This window comes from Sceloporus occidentalis, unplaced genomic scaffold (assembly GCF_023333645.1).
Source record: "Sceloporus occidentalis isolate IW3139 unplaced genomic scaffold, rSceOcc1.0.p SCAF_2, whole genome shotgun sequence".
Taxonomy (NCBI): domain Eukaryota; kingdom Metazoa; phylum Chordata; class Lepidosauria; order Squamata; family Phrynosomatidae; genus Sceloporus; species Sceloporus occidentalis.
The window spans coordinates 93,857,338-93,884,364 of NW_028316982.1; the positions used below are offsets into that span (position 1 = coordinate 93,857,338).

The 27,027-nt window shown below is 41.4% G+C and overlaps 1 protein-coding gene across 3 annotated transcripts; it reads right to left on the minus strand.

Moving 5' to 3' along the window:
• Positions 1 to 708: 708 nt before the first annotated feature.
• On the minus strand, positions 709 to 25,146 carry LOC149318722 (lipase member M-like). 3 transcript variants are annotated; one of them, XM_089510344.1, is made up of 12 exons: positions 24,898 to 25,146; positions 24,391 to 24,476; positions 22,777 to 22,847; positions 18,364 to 18,474; positions 16,295 to 16,430; positions 13,871 to 14,069; positions 12,314 to 12,423; positions 10,218 to 10,354; positions 7,079 to 7,225; positions 5,232 to 5,303; positions 3,769 to 3,834; positions 709 to 1,143 (listed from the first exon to the last, which is right to left on the minus strand). In XM_089510344.1, the coding sequence occupies exons 4-12, from the start codon at positions 18,463 to 18,465 to the stop codon at positions 901 to 903; spliced, it is 1,212 nt and encodes a 403-aa protein (XP_089366470.1). In that variant the 5' UTR covers positions 18,466 to 18,474; positions 22,777 to 22,847; positions 24,391 to 24,476; positions 24,898 to 25,146; the 3' UTR covers positions 709 to 900. The 3 variants fall into 3 exon arrangements, with proteins under 3 accessions (XP_089366470.1, XP_089366471.1, XP_089366469.1); XM_089510345.1 differs by having other exon boundaries at positions 24,391 to 24,507; XM_089510343.1 differs by lacking the exon at positions 24,391 to 24,476.
• Positions 25,147 to 27,027: the final 1,881 nt, after the last annotated feature.

Here is a 27,027-nt window from a genome sequence, read left to right on the forward strand (position 1 = left end):
GAGGAGTTTGGGGAATTCCCTGATTTAGACAATCCCTAATCATTATTTGGGGTGGGAGGATCATCGAAAACACACAAGGAAAATGAAAATACAAAGAACTGGATTCCAAACTATGCTTTAGGGTAGCTCAGGGATTCTTTGGATATCAAGGCTCATGGATTGTTATTGTGTGGCTTCAAGCTGTTTCTGACTTATGACAACCCTATCACAGGGGTTTCTTGGCAACACTTGGTTTCCCTTTGCCTTTCTCTGAGGCTGAAAAAATGTGACTTGGCCAAGATCACCCATTGGGTTTCCATGGCCTAGTGGGACTTCCAAACTGGTCTCCAGAGGCATAGTCCAACTCTCAGACTACTCCATCACACTGGTTCATGGATACCTTAATGATGGAAAGACAGGAAGTCCTAAAACAAAGAATGGAGCCATTGCACTGCTATCATCCACAATGTCTACTAATTCACTATGGACAACTGAAGAAGAAGCCATCTGCACTCATATGAAGAGGCTCTTCCTCAAATGTCCACATTTAAGACACAATCACTGGAGGTGAGATTGGGACACTGCTAGAGGTAGTGGTAGGGCCTCATTCCTTGGGCTAATCATGAAAAAAGTTAGTTTGTCAAGCACTACATGTTTCAGGGGAAGATAAATATGGGCAGAAATGTGTTTTAGGGTTGCATACTACATTTTGTAATGACGGCCAAAAGGTCTAGAAAGAGATTTATTGTGTCCTAGTATGCCGCATAGACTCTTATGTAACATGGTGGGGGGAGTTAAATGGTTAGGGTAGTTTTAGCCAATACAAAAGACTGGAAAATGTTCCTTGCTGATAACAACTTTGAAAACCATTCAGATAAAACACCAACAGTCTCTTGCCTCTAAACATCCCAGTGCAGCACCCTATGGGCTTACTGGGTTTCTTCTCATCATATCAATCACTTCTGCATAAAGGCGCTGAGGTGCATCCAGCCCCCAGAGGAAATCCCAGTGGTTCCAGTCAGGAAATCTCTTGAAGTGAATAAGGTTAGTAATTCGAGGAACTAATTCCGCATTGTCCTTTGGACGAGACACCCAGTCATTTGCTCCTATCCACACAGCAGTAGGCACAGTCATAGCTTCTATGTTATAAAATGGTGGAGTGGTCTGGAAGGAAACATAATGAGATGTTATATAATTGTACAAAACATTTTTCAAGCACTGCAAACTTTGGTTGAAAAGAACAACCCTGAGACGAACAGGTTATGAGGGATGTCGAATATATATATATTATACTATGAAAAATAAAAATTGCAATAGGAAGCTTACAGGGACGTAGCCAGGATTTTGGGAAGGGAGGGTCCAGACTAAGTGCCACCATTATAATGGGGCTTGGGTGAGGCGGCGCAGCAGCACACACCATTCATTGTATCTAACGGAAGGGGGGGTCTGGACCCCAAGAACCCCCCCTTGGCTACGTCCCTGAAACTTAAATACCTAATGTGTACTAGCATCACAGAGGGAATGGGGGAAAGTTTGGTAAGAAGGTTTGTGCATAGGCCAGGCAGGTTATGAACAATACACACAGACATTATTTATTTGGGGCCTCTGTCCCTTTGAGCCAATGCCATGATCCTTACCAACTGCTATCTCTCTCCTATTCATGTACCAAGTAAAAGCAGAATCTGTCACAAGTTTTCATGGATTACATCTGCTGTTTGCCTCCTGTTCCCCAACGTAGCAGAAGAGGCTGTGTATGCATCTTTGCTGGACATGCATCTTCCCTATGCTCCCTTATGTTGACTAGGCAATAGTAGTAGTGGTGGTGAAAGGAAAAGGTGGCCTTTGCAGGAGCAGATTACCATGGTGACTGCTGCACTACGGACCAGACGCCCCTCCTGATTTGCTCAGCTTCCTTGCCCAGTGACAGCCATGGCAGCTGCCAGACCTGTGCCAAAGGGATCTGTGACTTTTGATCTGCATGTGGCCTCTCTGTTCCCCCTTCTAGATGGAGCAGATGAGTTGGCTGAGCAAACTGAACCCCCAGGTAACAGCTGGGCACTGGGGCAGCTCAGTGTCCAGTCTCCAAAATCTCATGATAGCCAACCCTGAGACCTGTCTCATGGTCTTCAAGAAGCATGTTGCAGATCCTGAAGAAGTGGAGCCACAAGGGCCATCCAGTCCAACCCCCTGCCATGAAGAAATTCACAAGCATGCAGGGGGACTTCAGAAGGTCACATTGGCAGGGTACAGACCGCCCAAAAAGGGCAGTCTGCCTGCGCCTTGTTTTGCTGCACGAGGAAGCTGCAGCGGACAAACCGCATGGATTCCTCGCACAGCAAAAAGTACCCGAAAAAAGCAGGTTCTTTTTGCAGCCCCGTAATGACACCGCAATGCACCATTTTGTACAGATGGGCACCGCCATTTTGACATGACAGATGCTTAGCGTCTGCACGTCGCAATGTCATTATGGCACCGCGACGTGCAGACGCTAAGCGTCTGTTGCGTCAAAATGGCGGTGCCCATCTGTACAGGGCGCCGCCATTTTGACACCCTCGTCACATGTGAGGGGCAGGGGGCATCTGGAAGCATCACCCCTCTCACATGACAAAGGTGCCCTATCGCGCCCGTCAGTCCCACACCTATATATGTATATGTATATATATTCCCAATTAGTTCTTTTCAGGATAGCTATAAAACATGATTATTATATCTGTCTGATGTTGCCTAAACAATAGTTATTTGACTCAAAATACATTATGCCGAATATTTCATATAAGTACACCTTTTTGCCCCTGTTGTCTTTGTCCCAGGGCTAGTCCCTGTTTTCTTCTTTGGTTTATGTTTTAACTGCACTGAGAATGAGCCGGCTTCTTTTAAACAAAGCCAGCACCAATACCGTTTTACGACTTTCAGGCAGAAAGTGAACATGTGAAAAAATATGACTCAGTTCCTCAATTAGTGAGAAAGAGATTATACCACTATTAAAAATGGGTGTTATTTAGGCCTGTGAAATATTTTCTGATCTTTTCCTATGTTCATATTATTTGACACTACAAACAACACTGCAAACAAAAATCATACCATTTCCAAAAATCTAGACTTCTTTTTTTTTAAAGAGAGAGTTCTGATAATTGATTACCTATATTTCCCTCTTTTTAATTCTTTCATCCCTTATCTATATAATAAAGAACTCGGGTGCTGAGAGCACATGACTACATATCCAAAATGTAGTCACTTGGGAACCCTTTGGTATCTTCTGGAGTTTGGTTCCAGGACCCCACATGTATATCAAAATCTGTGAATACTCAAATCCCATTAAATACAATGACAAAGTAAAATGATATAAAATGGGGGAATCAAGGTTTGTTTTTTGGAATTTATATATTTTTGCAATATTTTCACGTGGTGGATGGTTGAAATCATGGATAAAGAATCCGTGGATATGGAGAGCTGACTGTACTTTAAAAATCTTTAGTTAACAAAACTCTAAGCGGCTCATAATAGCAACACCAAATTCATACAACAGCCCATTGGGAACTGTACTGAGTTTCAGGAGTGTAGAAAATCAGAAGGCTGGAATGGCATGGAATATTTTAGAAGTGTCCATGACAGGCTGGCTGAGTCCTGAAGAACATTCTACACTGTGATACTGTTTTGCCTACTATTTGTCTTTAACAACTGTAGCATTATTTGAAAAGGCCTTATACTGTAATGTATTGTAATGTTAAAATACAAGGGTTAAGATCATGAATTTCTGACACAAATACAGCAAAAACATCACTTCCTTGCCTGGTTGTATTTTTCTTTATTCTTACAGCCGTAGTCGAAGTATCGAAATTTCCCTGTTTTTGCTGACTGAAAAATAAAATAAAATAGTGGAAAATGTTATAATTTCCCCTCTAGATATGTATCTCTGAAAGCAGCAATCAGGCTATTTTTTTTAGATACTTAGTAGGTATAATTTTCAAGTTGGGCATCAATTGAAATAAGAAAACTTTCCCTGAAATCTGAAACTGAATGCAAGGAGATTTTACCTGTGGGTTCTAACCAGTTCTAAAACATTTGTCAGTCCGTGAGCTATCAACTGCAAGTTCACAACAGATTTTCAGAAAAGAAAGAAATGGTTGTAGCCAGCTGGCACAAATATGGCACTGATCCCTGTAACTTGGGGCAGGGAATGCTGATTCCTCTACATCAGATAGTCTGAGAAGTGCCGTTCTAAAAGACACATTTAGGCCTAGGACAGACCGCCCCAAAAGGACGGGCTGGTGACAGCCTGTTTCCCTCCAGAGGGACACCGCAGTAGCCAAACTGCCCAGTGTCCCTCCACCCCAAAAAGCACCCAGAAAAACCGGGTTCTTTTTGGGTTGCTGGGCAGACATCACAAGTGCGTCAATGGTGCACTTGTGACATAAGTAACACACAGCAATGTCTATTTGCTTTGCATCGCTTATGTCAAGATGGCGGCGTCCATGTGGACGGGACGCCGTCATTAGGCCACTGCTGTGCTGTGCTAGGGTTAGGGACTGTGCGGTTGGTGCATCATCCCTAACGCTAGAATCGGCATCAGCAGCATACCACTTCAGGACCGCCTGTCCTGGGCCCTAGTTTCTGTTATGTGAAAAGAGAGATTTTCTGAGCGAACAAGGAAAACTGATGCTAGCGGCAAAACATTATTTCTATTTATCCAATAATTCTCAAGTGTGATTTGTGTTGAAAACATTTAGACATTCAGACTTGAGGGAATTCATGAAATTGCATGACAGTTCAAGCCTTCAGGATTACACAATCAACACTTCTAGTAGCTCTCAAACCTACTCTGAAGAAATCTGCCAAGAAAACCTTGTGATAGGTTCATTTAGGGTCACCATAAAATGGAAACAACTTGAAAGCACATAACACACACATACTAGATGTAGGGATTATCTATGGGGACCTATACTGACTCCCTTCTCATTAACATATTGGTCATGTGAACCTTTTTACTTGAAGTCCTGTAAATGACTAATAAATAGATAATCTATTCCGATAGTGGAAGGACAGTCAGAGAGCGCAGTAAATTCTATCAGGAGGGTTTAAAAAAAATCATACAGTCCTACTTTAATGAACATGGAAGATGACTGAACAAAAAACAACAACACTGCTTGTATTACAGAGGATAACAAAAAGAGCCGAATTCAGAATTTTCCTTGAACATTAATCAGATCATCAATGGATTTCGTTAGAGAGTTTAGTCACATCAAAGACATTACCTGACCAAAGTGTAAAATATTCTTTACAGATGTGAAATCTGGAAAATGAGCAGTGTACACGTCAACTCGACTCTGAAAGGTGGGAAATGCAGAAAAAAATTAATATTCCAGAAATAAAGAACTCTGAAAAGTTACCTTTTTGGACTGCAGCTTCCAGAATCACTCTCCAAGCATGGTCAATGCCTTGCTTTGCTGGAGATTCTGGGAGTTATATTCCAAACAATAAATTCTCCAAAGTGCTTAAAATAAAAAGGTTTTCAGATATTATTATCAAAACTGTTAAAGCATATGGTTAGGCTTTGCCTTCACAGTCACAGCTGTTGTGGGTTGTGTGTTTTTTAAAGATTGTACAAGCATACCACAGTTGATGGACCAGCAACCAATAGATCATAGATCAGTTGGGAACCATACTTTATGCATATTCTTAATTCCGTGAGGAAACACAGACTCAAAAAAAGTTCTTCATGTACTGTTACTAAGTCTGAAAAGTCTTCAGCAAACAGAATAACCCACACTCCCATCACTGGCCTAGTATGAAATAGTAGGCAACACTGGCTTAAATTGCAAGCTATGGGGTTTCTTTTCACAATGATTAAATGGAATATGGCTTCCAGGAAATTAAATAAAATAATCAGATGAGACTGCTGCCACTCTTCTCACAAACATTGTGCTTTCCCAGCATCCTTCACCTGAGGAGGGTTCTTTGTTTTTCTTAATGATAGGGCCAGGTTTGTTCTGATCCCATCTTTCACTGGTAGCGAAAGTATGTGAGCTGAAAGGTCCAGAATCCATACTGCAGGAAAAAATCCAATATGACACCACTTTAACTGCCATGGCTCAATGCTATGGAGTTATGGGAACTGATGTTTGTTGTTGTATGAGAGCTCCCTAGCAGAGAAGGCTAAATGTCTCACAAAACTACAGCTTCCAGAATTCCATAGAATTGAGTCATGGTAGTTAAAGTTGTGTCAAACTGGATTATTTCTGTAGTATAGATGCAGCCAGAGAGAGTGGGAGAGCACAAGAGAGTTCAAAAGATGCTTGCTAACAACACAAAGGTCATGATTGTCATCAAATGTTGAGGGGGGCAGCAAGGGAAAGATTAAGAGTCAAGGCATCTTGTAAAGGTCTTCATCATCCTGCTCAGTTTGCATAAGCTTTTGTAATTTTAATACAAATTCACATATAGTGGTAGATATTTCCAGTGCATTACTCAGATACGCTTCATTACATTATACATCTCAAAATTGTAAAATATTGTTATTAGTACCTCCAAAGCTGAAGTCACATTAATTACAATGGAAACTTCAAAATATGTATGCCATGTTAAGAGCTCTGGTTCCTAATGCTCCATCTTCAGTAAAACAGAAAATGAGACGCTAACAGTGGCATCCTTTAGGTGCTAGACATCTACTCATGCAATGGCATAAATTTATGTTGGTAATTTTCTGCTGTTTAAGTAGGGCTCAGCTACATGCTGCACCCAAGTCCCTTAACATGCTTAGAGAGCTAAACCCTCCAAAGTTACTTTTCAGGCATCTGCAAGGTCTGCAAGGTGGATTGAAGAGGCTGCAATCATGATACTATCATCAGCATCATGTTGAAGCTGTGTCATACCCATTTCACTGATAAAACACTGGGACATATGTGACCAAGTGACATCAGAGCATGGTTGAGATGGCAAAATTTATTATTGGGAAAGATAACAAAGGCTAGAAGAGGCTTCAGCAATTTGCTTTTGTCTGAGCCTACAAGGAAAAAAATAATTATTCAATAAACTTAGGCCCTAATAAGTAGTTATAGAACTGCACTCTGAATGTTTTTTTTAAAAAAAAAACTATACATACCACATTTAAGCTGTTTTCATCAAAGCCACTTATAAGGAAAAGTGCTTGGGCACAGAGTTTTTGTATTGGTTGATAGCTGCAAATCTTAGCAATCTGTTTTCTCATACTTGTATTTAATAAGGAGAATTCTTTTGTGCCAAATATAATCTGTAAAAATTCAGAGGTATAGTGAGATTAAACAAATAACATTTTTATCTTTGACCTCAAATTATACTCTCAAATCTTAAATGGCAGGGGGATTGGACTGGCTGGCCCATGCGGTCTCTTCCAACTGTATGGCCCTGTTATTCTATGATTCTATGGTTTATCATGCCTATATACTCCCCAAATAGGAAGCCAAAACATGTCTACAGTGAAAAAAAATTATTCAGTTTCAAAAGAATGCCTTCATCTATAATAGGAGTGTAAAGTAACTTCACAAATATTCTCATGCCTTCAGAGAAAGAGACCAGACATCTACTGGAGAGAGAAAAAAATCTTCAATTGTTATGAGTCATTTCATTCATGCATGAGAATGAAAACACCAGTACTTCTCCTTTTCAAGATTTCATGGAGCAATAATAGAGGGCAAAACAAAACCCAGAAAAAATGAAAACTATTTCCCCCTTTTAAAAAATGAAATTTGTCACCAGAAAGTCTTGAAATGTGAAAAATTGTTGGAAAATGCACAAATACAGTACTCCCATAACTTCTTATGGATTAGGGAGAAAACGGATTTGATTGTTCTCACATACAAAAATGAAATAAATGAAAATTTATATCCAGTCTTTAACAGGAAAGAAAAATATTTGGAAATTCTGTAAAGAACATCAAATATGTAATTCACAGTCAGCCCCCAAATTCTCTTCCCCTCCACCATATCATCATCATCACCGCAATTTTTCCCAAAAATTGGGACTCAAATTGTCTTACCATTTAAAAGAACAATACAATTAAAAACAAAAAGTAACACTGAAATAGAATTAATTATTCACCATATTAAAACACAGTATCAAGTTAAAATAATAAAATGCAATTTTAAAAAGCTATGAAAACAATACAGTTTAAAACAACAGAGCATCCTTTCTGTTTTAAAAGCTTGTCTCAATACACTGATAGCGGGACAAGTATAAGAGTCCATTCTGGCTTTCCCAGGAAGGGAGTTCCAAAAATTAGGGGCAGCCACTGAGTAGGCCTTCCCATTTGTCCCCACCAACTGTGCTTACAATGGTTGTGAGACTGAGATAAGGGCCTTTCCTGATTATCTTATTGCCCAGGTTAGCTAATAAAGACACAAAAAACCCCCACCAAGCTTCATTTATATACCACTTCATACTGCCTAAGCAGTGTCTAAGCGGTTTAAGCTAATTTGCCCCCAACACTCTGGATACCCATTTAAGCGACCTTGGAAGGATGCAAGCCTGAGTCGAGCTTGAGCCCTTTTGCTGGTCTTGAACTCGCAACCTTATGGTTTTGAGTGGCTGCAGTATAGGCATTTAACCACTGCGCCACCAGGGCTCCTGCCAGATAGCCTGGACCTGAGCCACATAGGGCTATATAGGTCATAACTAGCACTTTGAATTGTGCTCAAAAACAAACTGGCAGCCAGTGGAGCTGTTTTAATAAGAGTATGTTATGGTCTCTATAACCTGCCCCAGTTAACAGTCTGGTTGCAGCTCTTTGGACCAGCTGGAGTTTCCTAACAATCTACAAAGGTAGCACTAAGTAGAGCACATTATAGTAGTCCAAACAGAATAAAACTAAGGCATGTGTGCCATTTCTTGAGATATTATATCTGGCCACAGTGGTACATCTGTGGCCAGATCGAACATCTCAAGAAATGGCACACAGGGTTGGCAGTGGCACACAAGTTTTAAACTGATTTCAAAAACTCCTGCAAATGTTTTCCTTTCTTCAAAATCTCCAGGGCAATATTATATTTTGTGATGGCAATCATACTTCCTTCTTTCATATTTAGTTATACTTTTTAAATAATGGTTGGAGCTGTGTAATTTTAAATCCCTTGCCACCAGCAACTCCCTAACCCCCAGGGGGAGGTGGATACAGATGAAAGCTGTAGCTGTTTTAACTAATCTGAAGAATACAACTTTATCTGGGGAGAAAACAAAACCTACAATAACAGATTTAAAAGCCTCTAAGAAAAAATATGGCCAAATATAAAACAGAGTTAGGTGTGTTTAAGCATGCCTTCTTGTACATTGGTTGTGGCAGACAGAGGTATGCAGTATCTCTATCTGCATCACAGTGGTGTCATTGCCAGGGTGTCACCCAGTGTGGGGATTAGGGCTTCCAGGTGAGGCTTATGGGGGCAGGGCACTGCCCACCTCCCTGTCACACAATGCTCTACACATGCATAGAGTGGCATGAGGCAGGGAGGTGGGGGCTGGGCATGCTCCATCCCTACCATGCACCATTCTACTCATGTGTAGAGTGGCACATGGCAGGGAGGGAGTGTGCCCAGCCCGCTCCTTTCTATGCACCATGCTATTCGTGTGTAGAGTGACACATAGCACGGAGGGGTGTGGGCACGCTTGCTTCATTGTTTTCATGCATCCTATTTTGGAAAGTGTTACTGTATGTCTTGTTTGCTTCTTACAATCTTAGAGAAAAAATAGAAAGAAAACAATAGCAAGAAATATAAGATCACAGTTATCTATGACATGGTACAGAGTGCCAGGAAGGGGTGACCGGGAGCTGCCTCTCTTTGCTGCATAGCCACACCGCAGCAACCAAATCGCACGGCGCAGCTACGCAAAAAAAAGTACCGCTAAAAATCGGCTCCTTTTTGCGCCACCGCAAACAGATGGCAGCGGTGCAAGCACATCGCTGCTGGGCAGCTCCATCTGGAGGCTGTGCAGCAGTGACGTCATCACTACACGCGCCATCTATTTGACGCCGCACAGCGAGGACGCCCTCGTCACGTGCGAGAGGAGTGTGGGCAGAGTGCCCCTTGCACGTGATGAGGGCGTCCTTCGGGGCCCGTCTGTACCGGGCCCTTGTTATCATATTTGCCAATTATACACTTGTATCAGCTCAGAAATGTATCTTGGGCTACTGACAAAGGCACATTATTATTTTTTTAGGGGGAAAATGAATTAAACTGAATTAATCCTTAAAATAATAACAATGAAAGGTGTACCTTTAAAATTGTATCTGGAAAGAATAACAGCCGGATTACTGGACCTTTGCTGTTATGAAGTGTATATGCAGGAGCAAAAACAAAGAAAATTTTGATTTTTGCTGCCACCTCAGGTCGCAGAGAAAAGGCTAGAAAACCTGCAAAAACAATGTGAATTCATTTATAGTTCATTTACAATAAGCATGAGAAAAACAAAAGAAGAAATAATGCACCATTCAGAAAGGCAAATGTATAGAACTTTGGTTTATTTGATTCTTTATAGCCAGGCCAACTGTTTATTTGCTGTTTTAGCAACTGGACACATAGAGTTAGTGCAGATATACACCTAAGTTTGCATAATGTAAAAATCTTTATTCAGCATGATACATCAATGTTGCCAGTAATAAGATGAATCAACAGAGTGATGTCGCAGCTAAAAGGACCAATGAGATTCTGGGCTGCATCAATAGAAGTATAGTGTCTAGATTAAGGGAAGTAATCGTGCCGCTCTATTCTACATTGGTCAGACCTCACCTGGAATATTGCACCCAGCTCTGGGCACCACAATTCAAGAATGATATTGAAAAGCTGGAGCATGTCCAAAGGAGAGAGACTGAAATGGTGAAAGTTCTGAAAACTATGTCCTATAAGGAGACTTAGGGAGCTGGGTATGTTTAGTCTGGGGAAGAGAAGGTTAAGAGGTGATATGTTTAAATATTTGTTTAAATATTTGAAGGGATGTCATGTTGAGGAGGAAGCAAGCTTGTTTTCTGCTGCTCCAAAGAATAGGACATAGATCAATGAATGCAAGCTCCAGGAAAAGAGATTCCACCTCAACATTAAAGGAACTTCCTGACAGTAAGGGCTGTTTGACAGTGGAACACACTCCTTCCTTGGAGTGTAGTGGAGTCTCCTTCTTTAGAGGTCATTAAGCAGATGCTGGACGGCCATCTGTCGGGGATGATTTGAATGAGATTTCCTGCATGGCAGGGGGGTTGGACTGGATATCCCTTGCAGTCTCTTCCAACTCTCTGATTCAATGTGTGAGTAAGGGAAATCTGTAATATCTTATCATCAACTGATCAGAACAGAAAACAAAACAAAAAAGCCTGTAAATTTCATTTATCATACTTCTCTAGTTCTACATTAATCCTTCTGAAATTTTGCAGGCCTCTTACTTAAGACACCTTTATGACATATGCCATGTTCATATCAATTGCCCAAAAAAGTGATGGTGGGGGGTTTGTGTGTGTACATACAAGTGCATCTTCAAGTCATTTGTCAACTTACGATGACCCCCATGAATTTCATAAGTTTTCTTAAACACTGAATATTCAGAGTTCCCTCCTCAGAAATATAGCCTACAACATTTGATGTTTGTTGGAGGTCTCCCAACCAAATACTAACCAGAGTTGACCCTGCTTAGCTTTCAAGATCAAATGATAACATAGAAAAGAAAATTTCTAACAGACATAGATATTTCAAACACTTCCCTTCTATCCTCAACAGTGAACGTTTACTTCTGATATTTTGGAAGGTCACCCCCTGTGTAATTTTCATATAATTGCCAGGAAAACACACAGAGATTGACATAAGTATTTTAAAAACACAAAAATGAATGCTGCTCTTGTACAAAACTCTCTGGGGGGAAAAAGAGGATTCGTCTGAAAATGTTGCCCTCAGTAGATATAATTATCATTGCAAATTCTGCCAATTCTGTCAAGATATAGAAAAAATATTAGTTGTTCCCTTTTTAAAAAAGTAATCAAACTAAAAAGGTATTGCCATATATCGCTCTGTGCCTATTTGTCTGTAATCCCCTCCCAGGGGGGTATTATAACTAACCATCTCATACAAATTTGAAACATAACAACAAATCTGTAGCCATTTGTTGATTTCTATCAATAGCATCTGGTGGCTTCCTTGTTAATGGGATAGTAAATCTGTTCCAGGCTTTAGTACAAACTTTAAAAGTTCAAATTGCTGCACGCTATCCCCAAATAAGTTCTGTACCTGGTATGGATCACTTAACCTCCAGACTAATGGATTGGCTACCCTACTGATATGGAAGCCGCTGCCAATGATACTCGGTGAAAAGCATAAAATGATAAACATACCCAAGGTAGCTCCTTGAGAGTGGCCGACATAATAGATTTGCTTTTGCCCAGTTGTCTGCTGTATGACGTTTATCATAGCTGGTAGATCATAGAGGCCCATTTCATGAAAGCTGAAAAGCAGGAGTAAAATGTGGACATCCTGTTATACTGTTGCTTAAAGCAACAACCACTTTTTCAATAAGGACCTATACAGACCGGCACTTTGTGCTAGCCTGAGGGCAGTGTCCGGGTGTAGCATCCTGATGCTGGAGGCCCTGACTCTGCCCTCAGGTTGTCATGATGCCATGCATCATTCCATACACTGCTCCAGATGATGCAGCGCTGAAGGGGCTCCATACAGCTGCGCTGCCACAGCTATGATACCCTTTGGAGGGCGCAAAAAGGAGCTACTTTTTGCAGCTCCTTTTGCACTCTCCAGAGGCTGGATGGGGACCATGGTGTGAGGTTGCCGTGGCCCCAATCTGGCCAGGAAAGGGGCGGCTGCAGACCACTCCTTTGGGGTGGTCTATATAGCCCTATGTGTGTCGTTCATGCCAAAAATGCTATGTTCACATCAATGATCTTAAAGGATCTCTGAGTTTAAAAAACTGTGTTCTCTCTCAAGCCCCAGATTCTATTTCATGGAGCATGGATGTTGGCTACAGCTAAAATCTAGGGATCAAGCTCCTTATTGCTTTATAGCATGAACAGTTCCTGGGAATGAAAATAGGAGCTGGAATAGCAAGTGATCCTGCCCACATGGCATCTCCTCAAATGGCGATGTGGAGATCTTGGGAAGAACAGAACACACAGGTTCCTCCAAATTAGATGAATGAGCTGAAGGTTCCTTTCCACTGTTTTATGCTATAATTTTAAACGATGGAAAGGATGATTGCTTGGCAGCTGGATGTGAATGAGTGAGTTAGAAATGGAAGGGGGGGTTCTTCTGTCGCTTGCATTACAACAATGTGGACAATACTGAAGGATGTAGTCTGGGCTCTCAAGGGTAGTGGGAAGCCAGTAAATTTTACCAGGACTCAGTGTTCTAGAAAGGGACCTGACAGTAGGAGCAGAGGAGAAAAGCCCTTCCATCTCAGCCAAGCCAGGTCCTGGTGATCTTTCCCATATCCCCCCAAATCTAGGTGTCAGAGACTCTCCGCCATTTCTCCTACTCCTGTTGCAGCCACCTCTCATCTGACTGATCACCTTCCTAGCCACAGGGAACACTGTGGTCATGGCCACTAGAAGGCTGCCTGGCCAGCAGGTCTTCAGTGTATCTTCAGAGCCTATATGGAGTAAGAAAGGGAAGAAGGGAGGATAAAGGAGGAAGAGTACTTTCCTCAGATGAGGGATAATGAGATCAACATCAGTATTCTCACACTCTAACTTCTTTTGAGGACAAAGTTTCTCCAACTGTCACAGCTGTGCTTGTTTGACAGTCTGTGATGACTCCTACCCACATTTGCTTTGCCCCCCCCCCCCCCGCCGCCCATCATGGGTGTGTGGCTTTTGGAAGATTAGCCAAAAAGGAGTAAAGCCCTTGGCCTAAAGTAAATCCCCACCCCCAGCAATGGCAACCTGAAATTCCAGAATTCCTGCTGTGAGATGGACAAATTCTGATGTCTTCTAGACCAAGTGGTTCCTCTAACATTTCCCAACCAAACATCATAACCAGCATCTGCCAATATGAAGGCCAGACTATTATTAGGTAGATTGGAGACCCAGGGACTGCTTTCCATAATTAATCCAGGAATCAGCAACACAGCTGGCCTTGAACCTACAAGAGATAATAATAATAATAATAATAATAATAATAATAATAATAATAATAATAATATTTATACCCCACTCTTCAGCCGAAAGGCTATCAGAGCGGACAAGCATTAAATTTCATCACAGAGGTTACTTCCCTCCCAGACTTCCAGCCATTTTGTTTACTAAACTGAACCTGGAAACTTTTCCAATATCAAGCAGAATTCCAGACTATATTTGTTGTAGGGCTTGGAATCCAGGGATATATAATTCTCATCAGTGTGTTTGGTTTGGTTATTTTAAAAATGGTTTTAATGTGTTCTATGAGGTTATTTTAATTATTTTAAAGATTTATTGTTAATATTTTTCATTTATTGTTTCTGGAAGCTGTCTTGAGCCCCACTCTAGGAAAAAGTTGACATATAAATAAAATAAAATAAAATAAAATAAAATACCACAGTCCTATCGCACCATTGCAAAACACAATTTATCATCCATGTATCTACAGACTGGATAAATTTTCATGTGTTTGGGATGAACATTCCTTAATCCTTCCCTTCTGTATATTGCTTTAAATAAAGACTACATACCTTTGGCAAGGCCATCTCTTTTATTAGGCTGTTTGTTTTTGTATAATACCATGTACTTTGGTGGTGTAATAATAACAGTAGTAGTAATTCCATGTTCAGAAATCTATGCCACTGGGCCCATGGAGTGCATAAGGCAGACAATTTTATCTGTATTTTTCTAGCATTATGACACTTGACAGCTTCCACAGGATTATCATCCATTCTCCCCAACGCTAGACCAAGACTTCTTTTGCTTCAGAAAGTTGCATCATGTGCCCTTAGAATTTATCTGCATTTTATTTCATGTTATTTTGACTTCATGCATCTCCACAAAAGACTACTGTATGTCAAATAAAACTTGTTAATTTTTACAGGTGCCACGACCCTGTCATACTCTCTCCTTGTCCTGATTTCTCAGGGGCAGTCCTAATTAATCATCTGGCATTCCACTTTTATAGCTACTTTTAAAATAACTCAATTTCTCTCCTCCTCCTCCTCCTTTCCCCCTTTGTCCTCAGTTTATTTTAGTTGCTGCAAATTGAACTCAAAGTGCAAAAGTAGTTTATATTCTAACTCAGTGAGGAGAAAAGGCAGGAAGGAATAGGCAAAAGATGAAGATGAAGGCAAAAGCAAGCTGCTGCAGCCTCCCCATGCTTCTGTGTTCTTCTTTACTGATAACCTTTGAACTTGGTCACACTTTGATACTAGGCCATGTTTGTCCTGGATTTCACGTGTAAAATGTTGGAGTGTATGCCTTGTTCTTTTTACTGCAATAAACTAAACACAACTAAAGCTTCTAATAAGGATTTTGAGATTTTATTTAAATATGTCAAGCATGTTGATTGAAAATGCACATACATGTTGAGAAGTGTGTGTGTGTGTGTGTGTGTGAGAGAGAGAGAGAGAGATCCACATTAAAACCAGCCAGATAACTATTTAAACCCAGGATAAAGTTTGTTTGCCAAGATCAGCACTTAGCAGCTTATCTTGAATTGCTAAGGGGAGACACACAAGACATGATGAGCTCAACTGTTTATCAGAAACTCTTGTTGGCAGACAGAGAAAGCCCTAGGCCTGTTTCATCTGGGAAGCTTACAGTAAGGCCTGACTCAGCTGTATCAATGGGCAACATGACATAGTTGTAAAAATTAATGCATCAGGATTCACTGGGCCTATTATTTATTTATTTATTTATTTATTTATTTTTATCCCATCTTTCTCCCAAGTTGGGCCCCAAGGCAGCTCACTACACACACACACACACACACACACACACACACACTAAAGTAACACTTTAAAAACAATTGAAATAATCCAATTAAAACAGTAAAACATACAAAAATTAAAATATACAATGTTAAAAAATAATCTAAACCAACCCCCATCCCCGAATAAACCAAGCCTGCATGATTTGAAAAAGCTTGCTGAAATAAAAATGTCTTCCCTTGCCTAGAACAAAGAGACTGAAAAGAAAAAGAATGATCAAGGAAGAATTTCTCCAATTGTGAGGAAGTCATTTGAAAAGAATCAAGACAGCAGATGTACGTTTTGGTTATAGGGGGGAAACAACAACTTGAAACAACCCTATACCTCCCCATCAGTCACATAAACCTCTGCTGAGGTAACTGCTAAGTTTAATGCTAAGAGATTGGGGGAAATGGTTTATACATTGCGTGCTTACGTTTCTTTGACAGTGAAGTCCTACCACATTTGTCTTCTTTGCCATAAGGAATTCTGTTCATGGTTAACAAATATCCATCCTCTGTCAAGGCCTCATAAACTTCACTTGGATAATCCCAGCGGGAAATGATTCCACTCTGCACAAGGAAGAGACAAACATCCTTTCAGAAAGGTTTTGATTTAACAGTTACAAGAAAGAAATAACTAAAAGTGAATTAATTTCCTTTCCACAAGGATACACTCTCGATTCTGGAGAGAACAGGAAACAAAGATGGGGCAGCATAAACGTTTCTAAAATAAGTTCCTTTCAGAGAAGAGTTGCTCAAAAAGGATCCCTTACTTCAAGGGAAAGGATGATCTGGTTGTAAATTGCTACTTTCTTGATTCCTATTCATCCTCAATGGCTTCTATGCAAGTTGCTTTTCTCAAAAAATACATAGAGGGAAGGAGCAAAACTGGGGTGGGCAATCTGAGGAGCTGTTTTGCTCCATAGGTACCCCTAAGCCTTGCAGGGGCTACACCACCTGCCCCCCAATTTCAAGCTCTACCACTTTTCCTACCACTGCTGCCACTGTCATCCAAATTCCTTGCTAGTTTCACTGGATCTCTATCATGCAAGAGGACACCAGAGACTGCATGACAGATCCCTGCCAGTCTGCATGGCAGAATTTCTCCTTCACTTCTGGAGAGGAAGATGGATGAAGGAAGATACTTTTTGTTTTAGATTTGACAATCCCATTACCATTACCATGAGCCAGCATGGTGTAGTTGTTTGAGCATTGGACTACAACTCTGGAGACCAGGGTTTCCTCACTTCTGGCTCAGCCATGTAAATTCACTGGGTGACCTTGGACAAGTCACACTCTCTCATAATGAGGTTTTCTTGGCAAGTTTCTTCGGAGAGGGCAATGGCAAGTTTGTTCAGAGGAGGGCAATGGCAAACCCTCTCCAAAGAAACTTGCCAAGAAAACCTCATTATAAGTTCACCTTAGGGCCGCCATAATTCAGAAATGACTTGAAGGCATGCAACAACAAAAACCACCACCTGATTTCTAGACTGTGGCTTATCCACAGAAGCAAATGCTGGAGTAAATGTTGCCCATCTCAGGAGAGGGTCTGTTACGTGTACCTATCCCCACTCCATATATTTTGATGTTTGAAAGAGAGCACACATGATCTCCCCCTGTCCTCCCACCAGAGCCAATACTTTCTATACAATCTGACTACATTGCTTCACCCTGCTTTATGATAAGGTCAGTCCTGAAATAAGGGCTGTATCTACCCTGCAAAATGTATGCAGTTTGACACCACTTTAACTTCTATGGCTCAATGCTATGGAATTCTGGGATTTGTAGCCATTTAGCTTTCTCTGTCAGGGAGCTTTAGTGCCACAACAAACTACAACTCCCTGGATTCCATACGATGGAACCATGACAATTAAAGCAGTGCCAAACTGCATTAATTCTGCGGTGTGGCAGCATCCCAAGTCTTCATTTCTGTATGTACAGTGCACCCTACTTTTATGCAGGGGATCCGTTCCGGGCTCCCCCCCACATAAAAGAAAAAGCACATATGCTCGATCCCCATTACAAGTAAAGGGGCTCGTGCTCACAGCGGCATGGAGTGGCACCGGCATGCATGCGCCACAGGCGCTCACACCATTGTCTCTTCTGGCATGCGGTGCCGCTTCTTCCAGCACTGCAGCGTATAATGCACCTGCATATGACGCGGGTGCACTGTATTATCAAGAAAAGTCAGGGCTGTTGCATATGTCCCTATTTTAGAAATTCTACATGGACTATATTTTTGAACTTATGTCTACAATTTTGTTTGTTGCTGTGTCCCTTCAGGTCATTCAACTTATGGTGACCTTGAGGTTATTCAAGTCACAGGGTTTTCTTGTTAAAATTTGTTCAGAGGGCATTTGCATTTCCCTTTGCTCTGAGGTTGTACCAGAACATGAAAAACCAAGTGTTCTGAAGCTGTAAAATTGTAGACATAAGTTCAAGGTGTAAAATATGTCAAAACACATTTCTGAAAATACTACAATTAGAGCTGGCAGTAACTTACCGTATTTAAAAACTGTTCTGGATTCACAACAATTTGTCTGTGGATTTCACCCAAAGACGTGATCACTTCTGTTACAGACACCAACGCAAATAGCAACCACATTTCAGAGTTCTGTAATAAATAAGTATATAAATAAATGGTTTGTGTTCCACACACAATTAACATGCATCTTCATTTCTAGGAGATGAGTTGTATTTTCCTTCATTGTAAAACCATTTCTTACTCATCTCAAAATCAGCAGTGGGAAGGCAATATACACATGTGTCTATTCATGACATCAAACTGAATGGAGAAATCCTTGCACATACAGAAGGTTTGTTATAAACAGAAATCTGTGTGCTTGAAAGGGACAATGGACTGGGAGATGCTATTAAACAGTGCACTCCCAATTCCTATCTACCCGGATGAAGTGTTGAGCTCAATAGAGATTACTTTTAGGACAGAAGGTATAGGAAAGCAGGCTGAGGTGTTGTCCGCACTGGCCAAATAAAGCAACTTCAAAGCGACTTGAAGTCAAGCTGGTTACATGACACACAATGGGAAACCGGGTGGAAAGCTACATGAAGCCACACTCTAGAGCTAAAAACCAAAGCAAAAAGAAGCTGCGATATTCTGCCTTAACATGGAAAGTGTGCAGCATCTCACTGTAATACAAACAGGCCAGTCCCAGTACAAGAATGCAGCAAAGCAAGACAGTAAATGTGCCCAGGAACTGATGAAACGCAGCCACCAGTGCCATTGCTCGCCACATGGGGCGTTCATTTGAGCATACATGTGCACACATGACCAGCTGCACCACTGATCTTTTGCAAACTCTATGATGTGAACATCTGACAAACACAGCAAGTTGTCAATAATGAAATGGATTAATTACAAGATACACAAACAAAACAGTCCCACAGGGGAGTATCAGGTGAAGCAAGGACATGTAATTAGTGATGACAAGCAGTGAGTTTGTTCAATGCATGATAGGGAGTTGGTGGGGGCGGGGATGGAGCCCTGGTGGTGCATTCATTAAATGTTGGTATTGTAGCCACAAAGTTGTGAGTTTGATCCTAGAGAAGGGCTCCAAGGTCCACTCAGCCTTTCATACTTTTGTAGGTCGGTAAAATGAGTATCCAGCTTGTTGGGAACAATTGGCTTACACATTGCAAACTGCTTAGGGAGTGATAATTCATTGATAAGCAGTATAGAAATGTACTTGCTATCGCTATAAAAATAACTGAGTGGTGTGGCTTGATGCCACATGGTGTAAACTGCCCATAGGTGTTCAACTTGCTCTGGGAGTGGGCCGTGTGGACAGTGGAGTTTGCACTCGATTTCAGAAAACTCAGGATTGAGCCACTTTTTTCTGCCAGTCTGCTCAGCCCCAGCATGGACTAAATGATGACACATTCTCAGAAGTCAGTACTGCCTTTGGCGACCCAAAATCAGCTTCTTAGGCTATGTTTGCATGGGCCAAGATAGTCCATGGGTTGCCTTGACCTGACCCTGTTACCTGGCCCTCTATTCCTGCACCACAGTGACTGTTTGCATAGGTATCCCACTGAGCTGCCCAGCGCATCTGCTGCTACTGCAGCCCACGCACTTCTGAGGTCAAAACAAAGGACTGTCAAAAACAGCAGGCTACCAAAGTTCAGAAACACCTTTATTAAGAAAACTATAGATCCAGTATGGTGACTTTCATTGATGTTTATCACACTGAGGTTTTTGCAACTTTTTGCAGCTCAGATCCGGGGGGACTGAGGGTCCAACGATGCGAATTCATGTTATAATGTGAATGTGTTATCAGACACGATTCCTTTCTATGGGAGCTCCTTCCACGGCGCTTCTGCAGTGAATCCAAAGTGACTCCTCATTTTGATGAATTCGGAAAAAGTGAATTCACAGAATTCGCTTTCAAGCTCACTTCAATTTCACTCCGAATTGGTCTGGTGTGGAATGCAACTTTGTGTCTGCTCTGGTACACTACTGAAAACCCCCCGGGTTGCAAAATTCCCATGATGTGGTGCTGGAATTTTCCCCCATTTCCTTTCAGTGGTCCTTTCGCTTTCAGGGCAACTCATTTTTTTATATGTGTGTATGTGCGTGAATGTGAATATACAGCTCTGTCTGTCTGTCTGTCTGTCTGTCTGTCTATCTATCTATCTATCTGTCTGTGTGTTGAAATTGCTGAAATGAAAGGGAAAATAAAAAGGGGAATGAAGAAGACACAGAAATATTAACGAGACAAATATTCACACAATTACATGAAACAGGGAACAAGAACTTGCACCCCTTTTCACCCCAGAAACGTACAAAGTCATGATGCATTCAGGCCTCCACTGAGCATGCTCAAGGGTGCCAATTCGAATCGTTGAATTCCACCGGTGTGGTAATACAATTTGCACTCACTCTGCTTTGCTTGAATCTGCATCACATGACTTGCCTTGGATTCAATTCCCCCTCGATTCGGAAGGGCAATGGAAGGGCAACCAGGTGTGATAAAACATTCATGTTATAATGTGAATTTGCATAGCTGAACCAGGAGTCACCCCGGATTTGAGCTGCAAAACCTCTGTGTGATAACTGACCAGCAAATATTACAACCACATAATTAAACTACACATAATTTAAGCTTCAGGCAGGCTTAATTCTTATTTATTAAAATTAGTAAACACATTTCTTTTTCTCTTCACTCTGCCTCTTTCACTCTGATGTTATAGCCAGACACTTCCTTAAAAATAACATTGAATGATTTCACCTCCTTTCCTGGGCCTGAAACAGATGGGCCAAAGGAGCAGTTTCCAGCCGCTCCAGGGGCATGGTGTTAATATGATGCATGTCCCCAGAGCAGCTGGAAGCCACTCCAGGGCCACCAGAGGCAGTCTGAATCCACCAGAGAAAGAAACTATGAAAAAACACTCCTGCCGGTAGCCCATTTAGAGCCACAGTGGCCCACTTTGAGAGAGGTACACTAAGATTCAGACCAGAGACATCTGAAAAGAGTTCTGTGGGATGTCTAATCATGCAATTCTAGTAGCAACCCCAGCAATTTCTCTTCCAAAAGACTGGGAGGATAAACCTGACAAAAGTTCTTCACCCATGACTGAGGTCCTACTGTTTCATCATTTTTTTCTACTTTAGGGTGTGCTTTAATAATGATGATGATAATAATAATAATAATAATAATAACAACATGATTATGACAGCTTAATCCCATATCTGTATGACTACCTAACTGAGGCAATATGTTTTCTTTAATATATTTTGCAATATGTCTTACTGGCAAGTTTTCAGGTACAGTAAGAAGGGATTTTTCCACATCATCTAACAGTGGTTTGTTCAGCTAAACAGAAATACTATTAGTGAGTAGTTCTCCTGAGTGAACAAGTTAAAATTCATGTTTGTCAGCAAACAGGTGTTAATATTCCTTGTCAACATTTGAAGCTTGTGGCAAAAGGCCAGTTCTACGTCAGTTGTCCAACCTTAGTCCAAACATTTACTCTATTTTCTCACAAACTACTAGAGTAAGGAAAAGAAATCGCTCCAGAATGCATTCATTCTTTTTTCCCCATGCACAGTTGTTTCTTTTATTTATTTGCAAGCCTCACATCACCACAGAAATTGCTGTGACAGAATCATACACATGGGTGGTATCCCAGAATAATCTAATCCAAACTAGTGCCAGTGCAAGAATGCACAACTATTTACTCCAACAAAACCTTCCAGGTTCTTTTTGCATATAGAACTTATACAAGTAATCCTGGGCCTTGCAGCATTCTGAAAAGCTTTGCAATTCCCATGGTAGGTTCATATTTAGCCTTCTGTTTGCAGCCCAGATCCTGATTAAAATCTACAGGCTGATTCCATTGTGGCACTATTCAAAATTGTGCCATTCATCATCATAAATATACCACTGAAATCCATTATCGAGAACCAGTTTGGTATAGTGGTTTGAACATTAGATTATAAGTCTGGTGAACAGGATTCAAACCCCGTTTAGCCATCCCTGGATGACCTTGGCCAAGTCACACTTTCTCAGTCCCAGAGGGAAGCAAAGACAAAAGCTTGCCTAGAAAACCCCATGATCAGTTCACCTTAGGTTCATCATAAGTCAGAAACAACTTGAAGGTACACAACAACAACCACATTATGAACAACATCCAAATTCCAATGAGGTCAAGATATGTCTCATAGTATCTGCCAGTATTATCGCGAATCTGTAACTGGAGCTACCCTCTTCTCTTGCTCCAAAATCATCTGAGGAAGGGGCAGCAATTCTCTGAGCCACTATCATAGAAACTGTATTTTAATTAATCTCTGTAATAGAATAACATATCTTTTGAGGGATTATGGTATAAACCTAACAACCCTGCTGTCTAAACCCTGACAGATTGTTACTTGGGTCTCAAAAGAATTCCAAATACTCACCCGGTGTGTCAAAATAAACTTGTTCCTCCTGCTACACTTCTTCAAAAGTTATCCTGGAAACTGGTGATTGGCTAGATTTAAAATAAAATAAAACAAAACAAAAAGCCTTGTCAAAGCACCAGTAGTACAGTGTACAGGACTCTTGCAAGACAAGTTACAGAACACATCAGGTGCAAATTTTTGCCAGCAATAAAAATCGTACTTCTATGGGTACTTGCCACGTCATCCAAGTAGCTGAAGGTGCATATTCATTAAGATTGTCATTAAAACAAAAAAATATTAAGAAGTTCATTATTATGGTCCCAGAGCATATAGTTATTATACTCTCAGAACTACTATATGTTTCAACATATAGTTATGGAACATCCAGTAAGTACCTTCATTTGTCTTTTCATTAACTACTCCTTCAATTTCAGCTGCCTTCTGTCCAGTCATAGAAAGGCATATAAATTGTATCTCAGCTGTCTGATTGCTTTGGAACAACTTAAGTGCACAGGAATACTGGGGCATACTGAAAAGTTTACCTAGTTTGAAGTGGGTCAGTATTTTCCTTTTTCTGAGGGATAATTCATACACTACCAACTATGTGGCTGTTTCCTCTGCCACTACAGTAAGCAAGACTGTGAGTGATCCACTGATCAAATTATTTCTCATGCCACAAATGCAAGTCTAAACAGATCTATGGATAGCTTGTGAACTGAGCTTGGAGCATTTCCCATCTCTTGTTTGTGCCATGAGCTGTCAGTTTGTGGATCTCATGCTGTTCTTGCCACATGTGAATCAGCCTTTCTTGTGTGGAAAGTGAGATGCCAGTTGAATTGGTTCTCCTGTTTGCAGACATTTAATAATAAATGGATTGCAAAGACAATTTCTAGTAGGTAAATAAAGCATCTTGGAGAAGTGAGACAGATGCACTACACTGTAGAAATAATGCACTTTGACACCCCTTTAAGTACAGTAGCTCTATGTATGGTATATTGGGATTTGTAGTTTTACATGCCAAAGTGTGCATGTATGGAGAAGCATAGGAAAGTGGTTAACAGGGCAAGCTCAACTACTGGCACATCACAACATCTACTTCACATCCACATAAACCAGCTTGTTGTTAAGTGCCTTTAAGTCATGTCCGACTTATGGCCACCCTTTGGCGAACCTATCATGGGATTTTTCTTGGCAAGATTTCAGAGGAAGTTTTCCACAGCCTTCCCCTGAGGCTTGAGAGTAAATTGAGCTTGTCCTGTTGTCCCCTTTCCTTTGCTCCTTTATACATGATTGGAAAAAATGGGGTCAGCTAGAAGATGAGAGGAGAGAAAAACATAACATCATATTATGGGGATGAGGTTGGGGAATCAAGACTAGGTGACACAACTCCTTCCTTTAAGAGGAAGGAAGGAACAAGATAATTGGGAGTTCCTATGCTTCTTTTCCTGTCTGTATTTTGGAACAAGCTACTTATTTGGGATTTAAAAAATAGAGTGAAGGATGATGGGGTTTATTGTGTTATTCATATTTGTTCTTTTAATATTTGGAGATGTTCTCCTGTTTTTGTAAAATATAAGAGAACTTAAAAGTCTAGTCATGTGAGTCAGCCATGACCAGTGAACAGTGATATACCTCTAATGCCCACTTCTGTTTTTAGAAAGTGGGCTTCATTTTCCTAGATGAGCTTTCAGTGTTGGTTGTCTCTCCATTCAGAGGTGCTAAAAGTGCAGAGAAGTGCCATCATCTAAGCTGCACATTTGGAAAGGTCCAAAAGGAAGCAGAGTACGTTACAATGATTTGATCACATTGTCTAATTATATTAGGTTATTATTCTCCTCCTTGTACACCAGGAGCAATCCCAGTGCTACACAAAGAAATTGTTGTTGTTTACTACTGCCAAGTTGGCTTTGACTGATGGTGACCCTATGAATGAGAGACCTCCAAGTCACCCTGTCATCAACAGCCCTGCTCAGGTCCTGCAGATTCATGACCATGGCTTCCTTGACTAGGTCTATCCATCTGAAATGCAGTCTTCCTCTTTTCCTCCTGCTTTCTACCTTCCCAAGCATTATTGCCTTTTCTAGAGAATCAGTTTGTTCTCATGATATGACCAAAGTATGACAGTCTGAGTTTACTCACTTGGCTTGTTCAGGCAGATTTGCTCCAGGGCTAGGGTTGCCATAAGTCAGGCCCTCCAAACCGGGACAAATGTAGGACAAATGTAGGGCCACAGTTTCAAATGTAGGACATGTTTTTTTTAAAAATGGAGCACACATGAAAAATTTGATAATTTTTAAAAAATGTTAATATAAATGCATGTTTCTTCGGCTGCTCAAAATGGAGGACATTTTGGCATTATTCCTAGACAGATGGCAGAAATGTACTTCTCTTTCTGGCCAAATACCCCCCCTGCCCAATTCTACAACGACATGTCCCACTTCCAAGCAGGCATAGGATTTGAAAGACCACAGACACCCCCTTTTGCCACTGCAAACTACATTTCCCACTCCCAAGCCTTCTTAGCAATTCCCCCCTTCCTCCTTTTCCTTGCCCCCTCCAACCCCCCCAAAACCCCTCACCCCCTCTTTTCCCCCAGGTATGTCTCAACTTAGGGGGGATTTATGGGGCAGATCCCTTGCAAAGTCTTTTTTCTTTTGTAATGGGGGCAAAGCCTCAAGAAGCCCTGGACCCCTGAGAAGAGGAGGAGGGGGGCTTAGAGAGAGGGGATAAATAAGAGGACTAGAGGCAGGGTTGCCGTAAGTCAGAAAGGAGTTGGGCACACAACAACAACAATAACAACAGCAACAGCAGAGGAGGAAGGGGGAGGAGGAGAAAAAAGGGGAAGGAGAAAGAAGAAAAGGAGGAGAAAGAAGAAGAATAGGAACAAAGAGAAAAAGAAGATGAGGAGAGGGAAGAAAGGAAGAAAAAGGAGAGGAGGAAGAGGAGGAGAAGAAGAGAAGAAAAAAACGGAATAAGAAGAAGAAGAGAAGGAGTGGAAAGAGAAAGAGAAGAAGAACTAAAAGCACTGCAGCTTGCCTGAGTGCAAAGCCCTCCCTGCTTGGAGTTGGAGCATGCCCAAATAAGGAAGTAGAGGGCTGGCTCCTTGAGAGGGCTGGCCAATAGGAGCAGGGCAGAGCAGCAGACCCCGCCCCCTGCTAGCTCCATCCGCTGCTGCTGCTGCTCCAGCCCTTCTGCTCAGCACTGTAGGAAAGGGAGGCAGCAGCCCTGGGAGCCCTGAGTCGGGCAGCCACCCGGGAATGGGGGGAGGGTGGGGCGGGGTGGGACCGGGCACGCTCCCAGGAGGCGGGAAAGTCCCGCCCACTGCTGTGAAATGGCAAGCCTATCCAGGGCCCATATATTGGTCTTTTTAGCAGTCCATGGTGTCCACAGAACTCTTCACCAGCACCACATTTCAAATGAGTGTTTCTTCTTATCAGCTTTCTTCATGTCCACCTTTCACAACCATACAAAGTGGAAATACAATGGCACAGAAAACCTAACTTTAGTATCCAATGATATAACTTTACACTTCAGGATATTGTGTAATTCCTTCATAGCTGCCTTCCGAATGTATGGAAAATGTTTCCTTAATTCAATGTCTTCATTGTTCGCTTTAAAGTTATGTAAATCATCTGGACTCATTATTTTTGTTTTCTTAATATTCAAGTGTGAACCTGCCTCTATACTTTCTTCCTTGGCTTTCTTCAGTAATCATTCCAAATCTTTGCCAAAATACATGCTACTTTTTAAAAAAGTGTCAGGGTTTGTTTGTTTGTTTTTAAAAAAGAATCCACATGGTGTAGCGGTTTGGGTGTTGGACTAGGACTCTGGAAGACCAGGGTTTGAATTCCCACTCAGTCATGGAAACTCACCAAGTGACCTTGGGCAAATCACTCTCTCTTTGGAGATTATTGCACTCAAACAATGTAATTTATCTCCAACAGGATACAGTCACATTTTGGATTTTTTCCTGGTTTTATCACACTTAAATCGCCACCAGTATTGCTGAGCAACAGCAAACCACAGGCAGCCTGGATCCCAGCCATGCTCAGCTGGCTGCTTTGCAAACTGGAAAGCTCCTGTTTTTGCAAAGCGGCTGGCTGAGCACAGCTGGAATCTGGGCTGCCTGCAGGTTGCAGTTGCCTGGTGGCGGCAGTGGCTATTTACATGTGATAAAACCAGGTAAGAATCTGAAACTCAACTGTATCCCATTTTTTGAGTACGAAAATCTCCTTAGTCTCAGAGGGGGCAATGACAAATCCCCCTTTC